Consider the following 16,983-nt stretch of genomic DNA (forward strand, 5'->3'; position numbering starts at 1 on the left):
AAGTAATCATTAGCATAACATGTTGCATCTCACCGTAGAATATGGATCTCTTAAGTTCTGCTATTAAGGCTTATGATTTTAAAAATGAGGGAGTGATATGATAAGAGTGCACAATAAAGGCATATGTTCCCAGTAATGCCAAAACACAAATTCATGAAAGATTCTGTTTCATATGGCGTGGGGAAGAGAACCCTGGACTAAATCAGATGATCATTAAAAGCATTAAGGCAGAAATTTGTGCCACCTTAAGGAGGGCCAGGTCAAGACATGTTGCTGCCTGACACAGAGGAGAAGATGGAGCCCTCTCCCTCCATTCCATGAGAAACCAACCAGACTGGTCATTGAAACTTTCTTCAGTACTGGCAATGGGACAGCATTCCTCCATTTTACCTGAGGGCAAGAGGCTAGCTTGGGGCCCACAGGGCAAGGTGCCTGGCACATATACAACACAGTCCTCAAACACCTTGCTGCTGTTCCTGTCCCCAGCATTGTAGACACTCATGTAGCACATTCCTTAGGGGAAGGGAGAGATGGTGGGGGAAGAGACAACCTTTCAGGTATTCGCTGGCCATTAAGAGCCTAGCACAATAGGGATCTGCTGATTTAAATTTGTTCAACCAGTTTTAGCCTCACAATAGCCTTGAATCTTTTACCATCCGAGTCACTAGAGCAACTCCAAATCACATTACATTTTATTACAATAACAAGAAAACAGACGGTCAGATATGCAAAATGCTCTTTTTGAAGCCATGTAATTTAGCTTTTAGCTTTTGGGAAACAGTAGCAAAATGTATATCATCTTGACTATCCAAACCTGCACTTGCATTTGAACAGTATAATTCCATATTTGAACCAAAATGTAGTTCCACTCAATTTGAGGATATATCAATAGATCCTCTCACTTCACTTGCATTTGAGTGATCTCTGTTCACTAAAGCACAAATGGCTGATGTTTTCTTATTGCTTTACCAGTAGGCAAGCAGTTTCTGAAGAAATGAGATCCCTTTTCTTTTTCTTCTCTGCACATGCACTGAGCATGTAGGTGGTGGACAGCGGCAGGCTCTGCCCTCCACACCACTGAAAGGCATATCTGTGTGTCTGCCCACACAACCATTGGTGCATAGGCAGGTCCCCACATGACTGGGAACCCTAAAAAAGCAAGGCTCCCCAGCGTGAGAAGCACCCATATGCTTTTTTACACGCAGACGCATGTAGCTGTGAGTTTCAGTGGCAGGGGAAGGAGCCTGCCAAAGTCTGCAGAGCACTCATCCACTGAACATGCAAAGAAGAGCCATAGGGAGCAATTATATGTATGTTTAGACAGAAAAAAAGCCCTGCAACTTCCAGCATGCCCCAGCCAGCATAGGTGGCTGGGACATGCTGGGAATGGTAGGACTTTTTTCTGTCTAAACATGCATAGAATTGCACCCTTAAGGTGCAATCCTATGGCCATAGGATAGGTCAGTTCCTGGGAACCGACCTTGGAGCCCACGCTCCGAGGTCGGTTCCCAGAGAACCCACCCCCTCCGACGCTGCCTCATAGGCAGTGCGGATCGGCCTCATGCTCCACGCTTGGAAGAGCAGCACAGCGCGGCAAAAATAGGGCGTTCCTGGGGGTAGGGCAGGGTGGGGAGGTCAGAAATGCCAGTATGGCACATTCTGTGTGTTGTCTGGCTGCCACTTCCCATGCTCCGAAGTCCCACAGCTAGATAGCCAAAATCAGCTGTCTAGACGCCAAAGCAGGGCAGGGGGAGCAACAAGGAGGTCCGCTCCTCACCATTCCTCCCACCCTGCCCTGGATAGGTGATTGCCCTCGGGGTCGGAGGCAACCATCGATCTCGATAGGATTGCTCCCTCCATGACTGAAAAGGGTTTATGACACCTTAAGAACAGAAGAGGAGCGCTGCTGGATCAGACTAAAGGCACATCTAGTCCAGCATTCTGTTTCCACAATGGTGATCCAGATGCCTATAGGAAGGCTACAAAAGGGCATGAGTGCAATAGCCCCCTCCTGCTTGGATTGCCCAAGCGCACTGCCTCTGGGTTGTATCCAGAGAAAAGACCCACTGAAAGAAACAGGACTTAAGTTAGATTAACATTAGATACAACCAGCAGGGCCTGCTGGGCGAGGAAGATGAAGGCATCTGGGCCAGGAATAGGCCTTTCCAAGCCTCTGGGCTCACTCATGGGCCCACTCATGCTGGTCTCTGATACCGGCCCTGATATAAATATAGTTCATGTATTTACTCTGTACACAGTAGCTTTCATAGCTTATCAGATATTTCTTAAGGCTCCATTTACACCTGCTTTTGGCTCTCTGTAAGGGTCAAAGATTAACACCATCTTATATAGCCTGTTGAAGGAATTGTGGGGGAAGTTACACAACAAAGCAACTGAGAATGTAAGCTGCTCCCACTACCTTCTCACCTGCCAAACCAAGTGGTATCCCAAGCAGAAGGACTTAGGCTTGGTTACGCAACTCAAGTCAACACAATTCAACCCAGGGGTAGAAAGGTTTTTCCAGTGCTCACTAAGCAGCTCTAAAGTCATCTTTTACCCATGTTAGGATATTTATATCCAATTAATTAGAAGCATGATTGGTAGTGACTCCTCCAAGCATTTTAGATTATGGAAAAAATATAACATGGGTAAAACTTCATATCTACCTGACAAAAACTCTCAAGTGTGCACCCAGAACCATGTAATTACATGTTGCTGTTACTTTTGTTGTTGTTTTTTTCCCAAATCAAAAGAAAAACGTGTTGCAAGGCAAGCACAAATCGGGTAAACTCTGGAGCAAAGAAGGATTTTATGCTGTCATCATATTTCTTAGTATCTTTGTTATTATCGTGACATGTCTGATGGTAAGTTAGTTTCTTTTACATTTTCTCTGCCTATGCCTCTCTGAAAAGCAAAACTTGTGGACTTGTGCCAAAAGAGTTTACATAATGCCATCCCATCTTTAACCAGTTTTGTATCAAAAGTAATACAAAATTCTGTAAGGCCAGAATTGACAGCAGCTGCAAGGATGCAGCAGACATCTGGAACAGCTAGTGCTTCTGTGCAGCTGACTTGAAAAGGGCAGTTTTCACACTTCTTTTTCAGGGCTATTTTGCACATTGGCCCCGATCCAACTGGGTGTGCTTGCAGCTGTCCTTGCTGAGCATGTGGGTCCCTCTTCATAAATTGATAATTGCACTGCTCAGTGGGGTGGGAGGGTAGGAGAGACAACCCAGGCCCCCATTCTCCAGGCAATTATCGGGCTCGCCGCTTTTTCTGCCTGTGAAGCCCTGGCAGCTGGATCGGTGGAAAGAAATTGCATGTGCAGTGCCCATTTGCACACACAGTTCCTCATTCACCTAGGGTTGAAAGGAAAAGGTTGCAATGCCTCTCCTAAGGCTTCGTAATTGGCAATAAGCACTTTGAACTACAATATGCTGGTATTTTTGTATTTTGCCTTTGGCTCTATCCCTGTTGCCTGAAGCCCCACCCACCCCTGGAATGCGGCCCCCGAGAGGTTCTCTGAAATTGAATCCAGCCCTCAGGCAGAAAGAGGTTCCCTGTCCCTGCGCTAAGGGGTGCATGCAGAAGCCTGTGTATACATGGCCCTTAGCTGGATTGGAGCAGTTACCTTTTTTTTAAAAAAAGTGTGTGCTTGGGTGTTTAATCTGTAAAGAAGGATGTTTTGAAGATCAGGGGTTTGAACCTGATTTACTCAGATTCAACTGCACTGATGGAAGTGGACTTCCCCACCCCTTCCTTCCCACAGCAGCCCCTCCAGGCTCCTGAAAATGCTACACAGAGGCTGGGTTCACATGATTGTGGGGGTAAAAGAAGCCATCGTGGCTTCTCCCCCTGCCCCTGTGCGTGCCATACGTGTGCTGGTTTACATAATTGCCCACGCTGCAGCGTGGGTTGACGTGTCGCCGAACCCACCGCATGGCATGGTGGGGGTAGCTTCATACCCACCCCACAGACCACGACATGCAGTTGGGGTTGTGGGGTGGGTACGAAGCCACCCATGCCACGCACTGAGTTCAGATGACACACCAACCCACACTGCAGTGCAGGTAATTATGTAAAGCACCAGTGCACTTGTGGCATGCACTGGGGCAGGGAGAGAAGCCACAATGGCTTCTTCTACCCCTGCAATCATGCAAACCCAGTCAGAGAGTCAGAAGACCCTTCTGAATGGGGTGAGCTGTGGTGTGGGTGCGGAAGTGGGAGTGAGTGGAGTCCTTTGTCTCGTGGAGCTCTTTGTGTGCCAGTGGAGCCCTTTGTCTCATAGAAGGTTCCTTCCTGTTGTGGAAGGCAGATCCTGGATGCAATCCCATGTCTTTGTAAACATGTGCATCATAAAGGTACATTAATCAGGGAATGCTGATGGGCTGCAACTCCCTGTTGATGGTACACTGGATTACAAATCCTGTCTCCATCTGCAAACTAGGCTCAGAGTTACAAACCCCAGAAACCCCAAGCAGTGGTGGCTTCCTTACTAGTTGATCAAGTCATCATTTATTCACGCAGTTTTTAGAGAGAATCCACTTGACATTCTTGCCAGTCCATTGCATTCCAGTTGTCCTCCCCACCTTTTTCCCAGACCTCATTTGTGGTGATTTTTTTAAATCCTAAAACACAGTTGCAGTGTTGTCCACATTTCCAGTGTGGTCTGGCAAAAAGCTATTGAAGCTTTTCAACACTAATTAGTATTTTTCCCCTTGCCCTTTTTTTTTTTTTTTTTAATGACTTAGTCACTTGCTGTTCACTCGCCTGTCATTGTGGCATTTTCACAGTTGGGATAATAAAAATGAAATAAATAAAAATAATGAACAATTGCTCTGGCTGTAAAGAGGAAAGCAATAATTAAAAGGCTCTGCCCCATAGGGAACAGAAACTGACTAACAAAGGGCAATTCTGGGATGTGTGAGTGAACAGGATGCAATTAATTAGCTGCTTTAGAGTAAGTGTGTTGAACCTCTTTTAGCCCGAGGGCCGAATATTATTTCAGAGAAGCTGTCAGGGGCCACATTCCAGTGCTGGATGGGGATGAAGGCAAAGGGGGCAGGCAAAAAGAGTGGGGCTAGAAATACAAAAACAATCAGCGTATTATAGCTGAAGCCATGCTGGCTGGGGCATGCTAGGAGTTTTAGGCCTTTTTTCTGCCTAAACATGCATAGGATTTAGGGCTGTGCATGGACCACCCCAATCTGACTCAGGGGCCACTTCAGGGCTTCCAAGGTGGGCCTGATTCGGTTCAGGATGATTTGGGGGTGGGGGCTGACTCGCCTCAGCCTACGAAGCAGAATTTGGACATCTGAATTCTGCTTCCACCCACCAATACACTGTGCAGCCCCCAGCTTCTTACCTGAGCCCTTAGGCTTGTTCCATGGGGGGGGCACCAGGGGAGCCGCTGGTGGTGCTGCCTGGGGAGCCGACTCTGCTGGGGGAGCCAGTACCACCACTGCCATCTCCTAAGACCTCTGGACGCATGCCACAACCTGTCTTGTTGTTCCGGGGGATGTGGGAGCCATTTTTAAAATGGCGACTCCCTGTATTTTCAGAAATACAGGGAGTCACCATTTTAAAAATGGCTTCCCCCTCAAGAACAACAAGACAGCAGCTGACGCATGTCCACAGGACCCAGGTAAGGGGCTGAGGGCTGGGCAGTGGCAGGGGTGGTGGCTGGACTTCCAGATCGCACCAAAGCACTTTGGAGCAACCCAATTTGCTTCAGGCCTCTTCGGGCCCCAATTTGCTTCAGGCCGCTTCGTGTCCGCTCCACCTTACCTTAAAAGGCTGCCCGAAGTGCCCCGCTTCAACTCAGGGCTCGAGCATCATGCCAAAGCGGTGCATAGGCCTAACAGAATTGCGCTTTAAAGCTCTTACCGTCAGTAACTAAGCCTTTGGTGGCATTTCAGTCTTTTAGAATGGGGGGAAACTGCACAAAAGCTGGGAAAACCATCAAACGATTGGTGGTTGGGGGAAAGGAGTGGGGCCAAGGGAAGAAGGTATAGCCTCCTGGGGAACTCTGGAGGGCCAGATTGGGAGCCAAGGAGGCCTGGATTTGGAGCCTGAGCCTGATGTTTTCCACCCCTACTTTAAAGGGAAGGGGCAAGGAGGAAACCCTTAATTAAGGGACAGTTGCAGGGAGCAAGGAGGGGCATTTTCTGACTGGGACTTGCTTCTAAGTAAAACATAGGAGCCCTCCCATCCCCATGGCCATGAATTTACCCATGGAAAAGGGCACTGCTGTGCTTTTGTGGAGGAAATAACACTATATTAAGAACTTCATGGATTGTAGCACTATATTTAGTGCTATTTTAATTGAGTCTCTGCCTGAGTGTTGAAAGCAAAACATCAGTTGAGCTAAAAGGCCTTACTGTGGAAGCCACCATTATGGCTTGGAAGCAAGGGAGGGAAACAAAGTTCTGTCTGAACCCAAAATGTGGCAACCAGTTTGAAAGGAAACCCATGGAGGTTCCCTACAAATTTTCCCCAGAATGTTGTCTCAGCCGTTTGTGTTCGGCACAAGCTTACCAACCTGACATTCTACCTTAATGACTGTTCACGGGTAAGAGAAAGGAAAATAGCACAAAATCGTAGAGGCAAAATAATGTGTTTGTTTTATCTTTTTCTTCTTCACCTAACTCTCCATAACCTAGGAAAGCCCCATTCATCCTTGAATTATCTGAATCATAATAGCACACTCTCTTAAAAAGAATATATCAAAGATACATTCTTTAGAGTTAATGGGTTGGATCCAGAGTTGATGGTCCGTGAATGGGATGGCTCCTTCCATCTGCTAAGGGAGCTGGGATCCAGCAGAGCCTCCCCACTGAAAGAAGGGGCCATGGTCGCAATTGTCAGCCTTCCTGCAGCTCCCACTGCCGCCTCACAGACTATGCTCCAGAGCTGATTTGGGGGGGGGGAGGCTGCAGGGGGAGGGGTAACCAACTAAAATTGCCTCTCCCCACTTCCACCAGTGAGAACATCCAGCTCATGGAGTTTTGTTCTGTGCCGCTCTGGATCCAACCCACTAAGTGAGAACAAAGTTTGTAATAATAAGCACTAAAATGGGTGGAGGTATAGAAGGTTATAGAGTACCACTCTTTGGGGAGGGAGTCATGTATTATATCTTAATATTTTCCCCTTTACAATAATTCTGGTGCAATTATGTTTCCTTAATAAAACAACTAAATAATAAATGTGGTTATGATAAACAACACACTAGAAATCAAAGTTGCAGGTAATACAAATCATGGGTTCTGTAATGGCAGTACTATATATTCTGTTTAAAAGAATCTGTGGAACAAAATGTGAGGCTTTTTATTACTTATGTTTACTCTTTCTATTGATTTTTTTTGTATTACTATCCAGTTTATTAATATCCAGTTTGTATCTTTTCTTTTCTATATTTAAGATAAAATCAGCTCTTTCTCTCTGTTTTCAACAGGTTCTGTACCGACTGAAAGAGAAAATACAATTTTCCATGAGACAAGATAAGAACAAAAAACAGGAAATACACCTTTCATCCATCCCTCTGCAGAGAGCTCAGTCTGAGTACAAGACAGCAAACAGAATGGTCCAACCTGAACAGGCTCCTAAAGTCGTAAATGTTGTAGTAGATCCCCAAGGACAATGTGCTCCTGAGATCAAACCCACCCTTTCTGCCAGCCCATCGCCTTTCAAAATGAAACCAGTGGGCCTTCAAGAAAGGTAGGATGGATGGATTAGAGTTTTTATAATTGTCTCCCTTTAAAATGTTATACTATAGGGTGTGATTTACAGGGTATTTCATACTGCTCTGAAAGCAAAGGTTATAATTTACCCTTATATTGCCAAGTACTGAAATAATGTTTGGAAACAGTATCATAATCTTCTGTCCAATTTGAAACACTTTATTAAGTTAAATTCTGTATTTTATGTGTGTCTTTACTATGTAAAGATCCACCCACTCACCCACCCACCACACACATCTGGCATATTAAAATTAGGGATAGATAAATTTGCCTGTCTTGGTTTCTATAACTTTCAAACTTTCTGAAACACAGCTTCATTCCATCCCATTTCTGCATCAGTTTGCAAATTTTTCATAAAATGTGCACATTAAAATTCACATGCATTTTATATGCATTTCTCTCAATATACACATTAGGAGAAATGCATACAAAAATGCAAACATTTTTGTACACATTTCTCATAATGTACTTTTTTTCTTTTCTTTTGCACAATTTTCCCTAATGTACATATTTTGTTAGCATTTTTTAATCAGAGGATTACATCACAAAATTTGGAGAAGTGCAAAAACTGAAGGATAACTGCATTCTGGGTTGCATACAGGAAGTACACATTAGATCAGTTTGTATTATAATGTGAATCAAACAAATTTATCCCCCATCTGTAGTTAATATTCACTATAATTTTGAAATCTAGATTTTTATGTTGGTTCATCGCTCTTATAAAAATGGAGGATTTTGAAACTCTACAGGCCTGGTGTTTCCACCGTAAATAAAGATCTGAAATGATAAGGGAAGGGACATAGCTCAGTGATAGAGCACTGCTTTGCATGCAGAAGATCTCAGGTTCAATCCCTGGCATCTCCAGGCAGGGCTGGAAAAACTCCTGTATGAAACCTTGGAGAGCTGCTGCCAGTCAGTGTTGACAATACTGGGCTAGATGGAAAAGTGGTCTGAGTTGGTATAAGGCAGCTTCCTATGTTCCTATGACATTTTTTATTCCAAACTCACTGATTCCTCATGTAAGCAAACAAATTATAGACACAGAATGTCCTAAATTAATGTCAATAGACTTATGCCCTGATCCAAAGCAGCGTATGTGGAGCGGGCTAGGCTGTCCACACCCAGCCCTTTCAAAAAGGTTACAATCTGATCAATCTGCTGTTAGGTGAGGAAGGAGCAGTGATGGGAACTACCTCCAGCCTGCTGCTCCACTTCCTGGACAGCTGAGCCATAGGATTCTAACTTTTTTCAAGGGACTCCATGTTCAGAAGCCCACCTGTTTGCTCCCACAATTCTCCATTCTGCTGGGGGTCCCATATGGAAGCCTGCTTCCATATGTATAGTACCCAGATCTAGCTTTAAGTATGAATTCACCTTAATGCAGCAATCTCCAATATTTTTAGCAAGTGTTAACATCAGTCATGTGATAGAACAAAGCCAAACAATGGCGGGGGGACACTTTGAGTAAACTCAGTATCAATTATCTAAGAGGTTGAACTTGAATACAGAACTGATGGGAAATCCAGATATCCATTTAGAAACATAAGAATTTCCCTTCTAGATCAGATCTAGGATCAGATCTATTGCATATATAGGGAGAACTGTACATAAAATTGATGAATTTTAATGTGAACCTTCTACTAAAAAATTGCAACCTGATGAGGAAATGGGATGGAAAGGCCAACCAGATGCTTTGGTAAACTCATGAGCAGAGCTTAAAGGAAACCATGCCCTATTATTTCCCCCCAGCACCCCAACAATCAGAAGTACACTGACCCTAATCATGTAGTTACAATTTGACTTGTCATGGCTAATGTCCAATCATAGAGCAATCATCCCTGACTCTGTCTAATCCTTCTTTAAAACTATCTAGTCTAGTGCCCATCACAACACATTGTGCTAATTAATTCCATGGTGTAATTATGCATAAAATGAAAATGTACTTCCTTTTGTCTGTCCAGCATCTACCTATAGTCACCTTCAGTGGTTATAATGTTGTGAGTGATAAGTACAAGTGAGTGAGTGAGTGAGTGAGTGATAAGTTCCTAGTTAACTCCTTCAATCCTCTGAAAGACAAAAATGTTAGAAGCTTCTGAATCTTTCCAAAGAGGGAAATAAATGTGCTTTGAATTCAAAATTTTGAATATTGTGAACTTTATAGCTTCAATTGTCGATTTTATCATTTTGCTTTACTCTGTTGATACATCCTGATCTTTGTTGCAACACATCTGCTGCAAAGCCATAGATGGGAAATCTACCTTCTACTGCAAGCATAAATCATCAGTAATCTGTACAGTGAATCTACCCTACCATAGTGTCTATGCCCATGGAGCGGATAAATGAAAGATAGAATGAGCTTGCAAAAGACCAACAACCACATGGCGGGAAAAAAAAACAATAGTATTTTGTTTTTGATTCCTTTTAAACAATGATATCTCACCAATTGATGTTTTTTATGAAAGACATGCAGAAATCTCAACAGCATACAGAACTTGTTCTGAATAATTAGAAAGGTTTCTCTCCACTGGTATCATTGTACGATAAAATAGTCAAAAACAAAGAAAGACCATTGCTTTTCAAGAGAAAAAATGCCTTTTCCTCCATGAATTTATGAAATCAAGTAATGATACCCATATGCCAGTTCCAGCTACAGTTTATTACAGGCTTCTGTGTGTATATCGATAGCTGGATGGGGAATCATAAATGCTGGTTTCCCAGCATGAGCCAAGATATGAGGCTGAGCTACCCTGGAGAGAGAATGGGGAGCTGGATTTCATATCCCCTCGCTCTCCCTTCCCTGCAAAAAAAAGCTGGATTTGCTCCGTTGGCTCAGAGCCATAATATGTTTGATCCCAAAGATTCTTCCAAGGCCTTGAAAATGGCTCTTGCAGCACAGGCATACATGTAGTCTATAACTATCTATCTGGATTACCCTAACTACAGAAAGACAAAAGCATCATTTAGAGAGAGCAGACTCAGAGCATGTAGTTATTTCTCAGAGCCAATTTGAGACTCAGAACACTCTCAGCCTCCCCCACCCCCCAAACACCCTTCCTCTTCATACCGGACCTGGCAGGACAGAGGTGGTAGCAGTAGCATGAGTGGAGAAAGGGAAGCAGAGTGGGGAAAGGAAAGCATGGCTACTAAGCAAGTTTGTGGCTAAGCCAAAGGAACATCTTTGATGATGAGAGCCAGTGTAGTGTAGTGCTGAGAGTGACGGACTAGGAGCTGGGAGATCCGGGTTCTAGTCCCCACTCGGCCATGGCAGCTCGCTGGGTGACTTTGGGCCAGTCACACACTCTCAGCCCAACCCACCTCACAGGGTTGTCGTTGTGAGGATAAAATGGAGAGGAGGAGGATAATGTAAGCCACCTTGGGTTCCTTGCAAGAGGAAAAAAGGCAGGATATAAATGCAAAAATAAATAAAATAAATAAAATAAATAATAAATAAATAAACATCTTGACCCATAACTCACAATTCTTCGCCACCTCACTAAATGATCAGACAATCAAATGTCATTGTCTGACAATCAAACATAGGATATAAGGTGGGTGATTAGTTTGGCAATCATAGTCAAATGCATTTGCCAAACTATTTTAGAGTAGCTTGAATGTTGAGCAGATGTCACAGCATGAAGCATAGTGTAATGTGGAGATAACAGCTGTAGTCAGATTATACCAAAACTTTCGTATTAATACTAGACCCTAGTTCTTCTAGAAGCTTCCTGGTTATCAATATTTTGCAAGCCTCTAAATTCACTCCAGAGTATTATTTAAATGTATATGGTGTGGGCTGAACAACAAGTTATGTTGTTAGTTGATGAATAGTGACATCTAGAGGAGGGAGAAAATATGGATTTTTTTATCCATTTCTGACATTGTTATACTTCATTTGGGAAGATAGAATGTGCCCCCTCCTGGTACCGATTTTATTTTGTGTGTGAGTTAATATATTCTTCACAGAGTGGATCTAAGTATACAGTTTTAACCAGCTCAGTAATCCATATATATATATATATATATATAAAAAAAAAACAGCATAGAAGTGGCCTAGTATTAGTAGCATGAACCAAGTTAGTGGGAAATAAGTTAGGAGGGCCTCTTTTCCTTGTGTTCTTCTGTCTAGTGTTACCAGAGAAAGTCTAGCATTTGGAATGTGGGTATATCCGCACAATAAAGGAGACAGTGAATAAAAGGAAGCATATACTTAGTAACCATCAATGGTAACCATTGATTCTTGCGGATTTTATTCTGGTTGATTAGCAGCTGTTGGCCACAGATCAGGACAAATTCCATTACATTGGCGTGAAGCAAGGCATGATGTTGGCCGATAGGAGTTGTTCCCTCCACACATGTTGGGCTACAAGGCTAGGGAAGACTGAGATCGAGCATGTTGTACTGAGTGATGCTTCTCGCCATTCAGTTCATGAGGCAGGAACTGCTCTTGCCTAGTCCTGCTGATCTGTAGGGAAGGGAGGAAAACAGGACCTTCTTCTACAAGTCAGTGGCTAATCACACTGCAGAGGCAGAGCCCTAGAATTCTCTTTATCTTCTCATAAGATGATGGTGGGATGAAACTAATGTGATGGTGGGATTGAAAAACTAGCTGAGCTGAACATTCCTGAGATTTCTCTTCTTCTTTTCTCCCTCCCCCACCTAAAAAAGAAGGCCACTTTGCAGAATGTTTTCCAAATATTCTCCTTCACTTTTATTTTATTTTTGGTGGCAGCTGCCATTTTTTGCCCACATTGCCTTAGAATGATGCTTCATCTGGAGCACAGTGGAGGATGCAAAAGAGTGGCCAGGCTGGTGGCAACACAGTGGCCTGGTTTGGACATAATGAGAACCTATGGGTTGTTTAACCCACCTGGTCAGCACTAGTGCTGTGCCGAAAATTTCTCCCATATTTTTTTTCACCATTCTCATTCAATTTGATTTACAAAAAAAAAAAAGAGAGACATTGGTTTCAAAAAGAAATTCAAAGAAGAAGAAATTTCAGAGAATTTCTCATGGGTTGGGTTTGGGCTTGGGCTTCTTGGGCTACCTTACTTAGGAGGTGGCCAAGGAATGAGCACAAGTGTCCTGTCTCATTGTACAATCATCTCTGTGGCAGCCTGTAGCCTCTTCAGCTTCTCACACTTCAATTAAAGCCCAGGGGAAGCCATAATAAAATCATTCGTCCTATATGGCTTTTTCAGATCAGGAAGCACAGGCAGTCTGGGAGGCTGCAGAGCAATTGGGAGATATGTAGAAGAAAGAAAACACACACACACAGCACTCTTCACCACATCTCAGTGATCACGTTTGCAATGGCAGCAGAAAAAAACAAAAACCCTTAGGAAAAAAGAAAGAAGCTGTGCTACGACCCCTACCAATTGGGAGTCCTAGCCAGGAGAAACTGTTGGAGAATTTCTCCTCCCCTTGGAGAAATTCAGTGAAATTGTCCCCCCGATTTCTCTGCCCACAAATACTCTGAAGAATTTTGAGCACAGGCCATTTGCACACAGCTATAATCAGGACCATGTGGGAGCAAGTGACAGCACTGCCTCCAGCCCAGTTGCCACTTTCACTTTGTTTCCAGTTTACAAAACAAGCCAGGAACGTGAACATGGTTGTTGTTGAGTTAAAACTCTGGATTGCTTCTCCCTCAACAGTCCAGAGTGCCAGGTGCAGAAGTGTTCCTGGGTTGTTTTTAATCTGGAAACAAAGTGGAAGTGGTGAACGAACAGGCAGGAAGGAACTTGCTCTCATGTGGCTGCAACTAACAAGGGGTTAAACCATGGTTGGTCACTACGCACGAATCAGCTCAGTTGCTGCTGCTGCTATCACTTGCTATCTTCCCTAGGAAAGAAGAAAGAAGCTATGCTAATGGTGAGCTCTCCTGAATTTTGGGGGTTACTTAGGGGCTCTGTGCCTGCTATGTCCTGCATTGCATAAATTGGGCCTAGAATGATTCTGTGAGGTCAGCAGCAGGGATGGAGAAGGTCTTAACTTAATTAATCCAACATTATATTTCTCTGAGGATCTTGACTACCTACTTTGGCCAATGGTCAGGGAGTTGTCATCCAAAACATTCTGAAGGACACCAGGTTGGGGAAGGCTGATCTTGACTATAGCAACAACTCTGGGATGTCAGTAACAGACCTTTGAAATTTCCTTCTGTTTTGAAGATGCTCCATTGGTATCTATGGAGTGTACATGGTGTTTAACACCTGTTCCCTGATATGAGCTAACGGTTAGAACTAGAAGATGTTACCTGCAGTACAGCTTTGAGATACCCTAAGGAAAAATGTCTCCACAACTAACCAGATGTGTTGGGAAACATTGGAGGTACAGACCTCTAGGGAAGCATCCCACATGACATTTAAGAGCCTACAAATGTAATACATGGAGAAAACCTACAAGAGATATACCCATTCAGTATGGGTACATGGTAGGCTTAATCACTGCTCCAGCTATCTCTTATGGCTTCTGGTACAGGTGAAACCATCACATCTAGGCTCCTTTAAATGGTCCTTTTTGCAGGCTTTTTCTCCACATGTCAAGCTCTTTGCATGCAGCCACTTGCCATGGGGAAGGGGGGATTTTCTTCATGAAACTGCAAATTGCATCTAGTTCCCATGGGGAATTCCTGCACAGAAACAGCCACCATGTGGAGCCATTTAAAGCAGCTTCCACATGGTTGCCATTTTGAGTGCATCAGCCCTTGGGGTTAGAAAATTACCATCTGTGGTATCTATGATTACTGATCACAACTTATAGCACTTTTACCAGTAATGCTAATTTGATCATTTAATTATCATATGATACTAACTTTTTTCTAACACAAGTAGTAATAATCGAGTTGAGAAAAGGTATTCATTACAATGTGTGAGTCTGTGTAAATGTACTGGATAGCTTTTAGGAGTAGTTTCTTTATCATGCATACACCAGGATTGAAAAGGCCGCCATTCACGTATGACAAGCTACCTGCTTATTCAAATACTTCTGTGGAAAAAAGCAGAGTCTTAAGTGCCTCTGAATATCTAGTACCTTTCAGATACTGAGCAATTCTTTCCAAAATTCCTTTTTCTCTAATATATAATTAATTGAGCAGAATTGTTGGCAGAAGTATCTCCGCTTGTGTGTGTGTGTGTGTGTGTGAGAGAGAGAGAGAGAGAGAGAGAGAGAGAGATTATTAAACATTTCCTGCCTTTTTAGTTCAATATTCAGTTATGAGCAATCGCTTCACATGAAGCATTGTGTAGCTTTCTGCAAACTAAATAATGAAACAGAGCCAGTGTTTGTGCATGGGAGCACAAGCATGAGAACCTAATATATTTACAGGAAGGGATCTGGAATTTCCTGGCTGAAATATACAGCTTTGCATAGATTTGGAGGTTAAATTTACTCCATTGTGTTGAGATGAATATGCTTTTCTTTCATGCTTAATATAACTCTTAGCCATTGCTTTCAGGGGAATGTCAATAACAATTGCTTAAAGCAGAGACTTGTGATGACCCCCAAAAAGAGTTTGGACGAGTATTTCAAAGCCTTGACATAATGCAGGAGTTAACACAACCCTCCTTAGGTGTTAGAAACATGTATGTCTGGGTCATGGGATTGCACCAGCTAGACCTGTTCCCGATGATTACATGTGTGCTGGCTGCACCCTCTGCCAGTCATGTGTTCAGCAGCCATGTGGAGTAGCTGTGCATACACAGGACTCCTCCACACAAGAGGGGGATCTTGACTGGCCCAAGATTCCACCTGATGTGGAGAAGCACTACATGTGTACACTGATGCACGTGTTTAGCTTAGAAAAAAGGCAAGTATGAGGAGACATGATAGAGGTGTACAAAATTATGCATGCTGTGGTGAAAGTGGATAGGGAGACATTTTTCTCCCTCTCACATAATACTAGAACCTGGGGTCATCCCATGAAGCTGACTGGTGGGAGTTTCAGGACAGGTAAAAGGAAGTACTTCTTCACCCAGCGCCTAGTTAAATTATGGAATTCACTACCACAAGATGTGGTGATGGCTACCAAGTTGGATGGCTTCAAAAGGGGGTTAGACCAATTCCTGGAAGAGAAGGCTATCAATGGCTGCTAGTCTTGATGGCCATGTGCTACCTCCAGTATTCAGAGGCAGTGAGCCTATTTACACCAGTTGCTGGCTGGCCACTGTGTGAACAGAATGCTGGGCTAGATGGACCCTTGGTCTAATCCAGCATGGCTCTTCTTATGTTCTTATATAGGGCTCTTTCACACCGTGCATACATCATCAAGGTGCGATGGGGTGGAGCAAACCCCCATGAATCCACAACCCCCTCATACATGCTTTCAACATATGGGGGGGTGGAGTTCTGTGAATCCCCCTTCCATCTTAACAAACAATAAGATTAAAAGTTAGTGATTCAGTAAAGTGCATTTAAAAGGAACTAAAACTTTAAGGATTAGTAGTCTCTAAGAACTAAGTGTTTTCTCTTACTGATGCATAATACAGCCATTTTTTTCTGTTTGAGAAACAAACACTAAATAAGTATCCTGAGAGCCAAAATGCTACTGTTTGTGAAACACTTACAGTACTCTAAAACAAAACAAATGACTACCAGTGGTGCATCCAATTTATAATTATATAAAGTTTATCCATTATAGATTTTAAAATTAGGTACACACACACACACACACATACATACATACATATATATATATATATATATATATATAAATATCAGAATTTAAGATGTGAAATGTTTCAGTACACCAGCTTCAGTCCCAAATAAGAGTATTGATTTTATTGATTTTATTGATTCATTACATTTCTATACCACCCAATAGCCAAAGCACTCTGTAGTATATATTGTAGTATGCTACAATACCACTTATAAATTGAGCTAGAACAAATCCGGAATGGTTCCTGAACCAATCATTACTACTTATGGTAATGAATATCCACAACAGAAAGCTCATTCCGCTACACCATGAGTCTTTTCTGTTGCATTATGTGGCATATTCTGCACTTTTCCTAAGACATCATTAACAAAGTGTTAGGAACACAGGAAGCTGCCTTATACTGAGTCAAACCATTGGTTCATGTAGCCCAGCAGTGTTGGCACTGACTGGTAGTGGCTAGGCTTAGCCAGCCTCAAGAGACAAAGCCACCCAGCTTTTGTGACAATTCTACGTACAGCATCACCACCTTGAAAGTCGATTAATTGTGCAATTGCTACCAGGCTAAAATCAGATTTGCCTTTTATGTAA

General features: G+C 43.1%; 1 protein-coding gene across 2 annotated transcripts in view; it reads left to right on the forward strand.

Annotated features, from left to right (window-relative positions):
* The window catches only part of PTPRR (protein tyrosine phosphatase receptor type R), a 90,176-nt gene that overhangs the window by 30,067 nt on the left and 43,126 nt on the right, over positions 1-16,983 (forward strand). Inside the window, exons 4-5 of one of the 2 annotated variants that reach the window (XM_084810522.1) lie at positions 2,754-2,864; positions 7,454-7,716. In XM_084810522.1, coding sequence (XP_084666648.1) covers positions 2,754-2,864; positions 7,454-7,716 — 374 coding nt within the window. Of the gene's footprint in view, positions 1-2,753; positions 2,865-5,520; positions 5,645-7,453; positions 7,717-16,983 lie in introns of those variants that run through there. The other variant, XM_084810523.1, reaches the window with a different exon arrangement.

This window comes from Heloderma suspectum, chromosome 7 (genome assembly GCF_057233095.1).
Source record: "Heloderma suspectum isolate Gila_16-S chromosome 7, 16-S_ref, whole genome shotgun sequence".
Classification (NCBI taxonomy): domain Eukaryota; kingdom Metazoa; phylum Chordata; class Lepidosauria; order Squamata; family Helodermatidae; genus Heloderma; species Heloderma suspectum.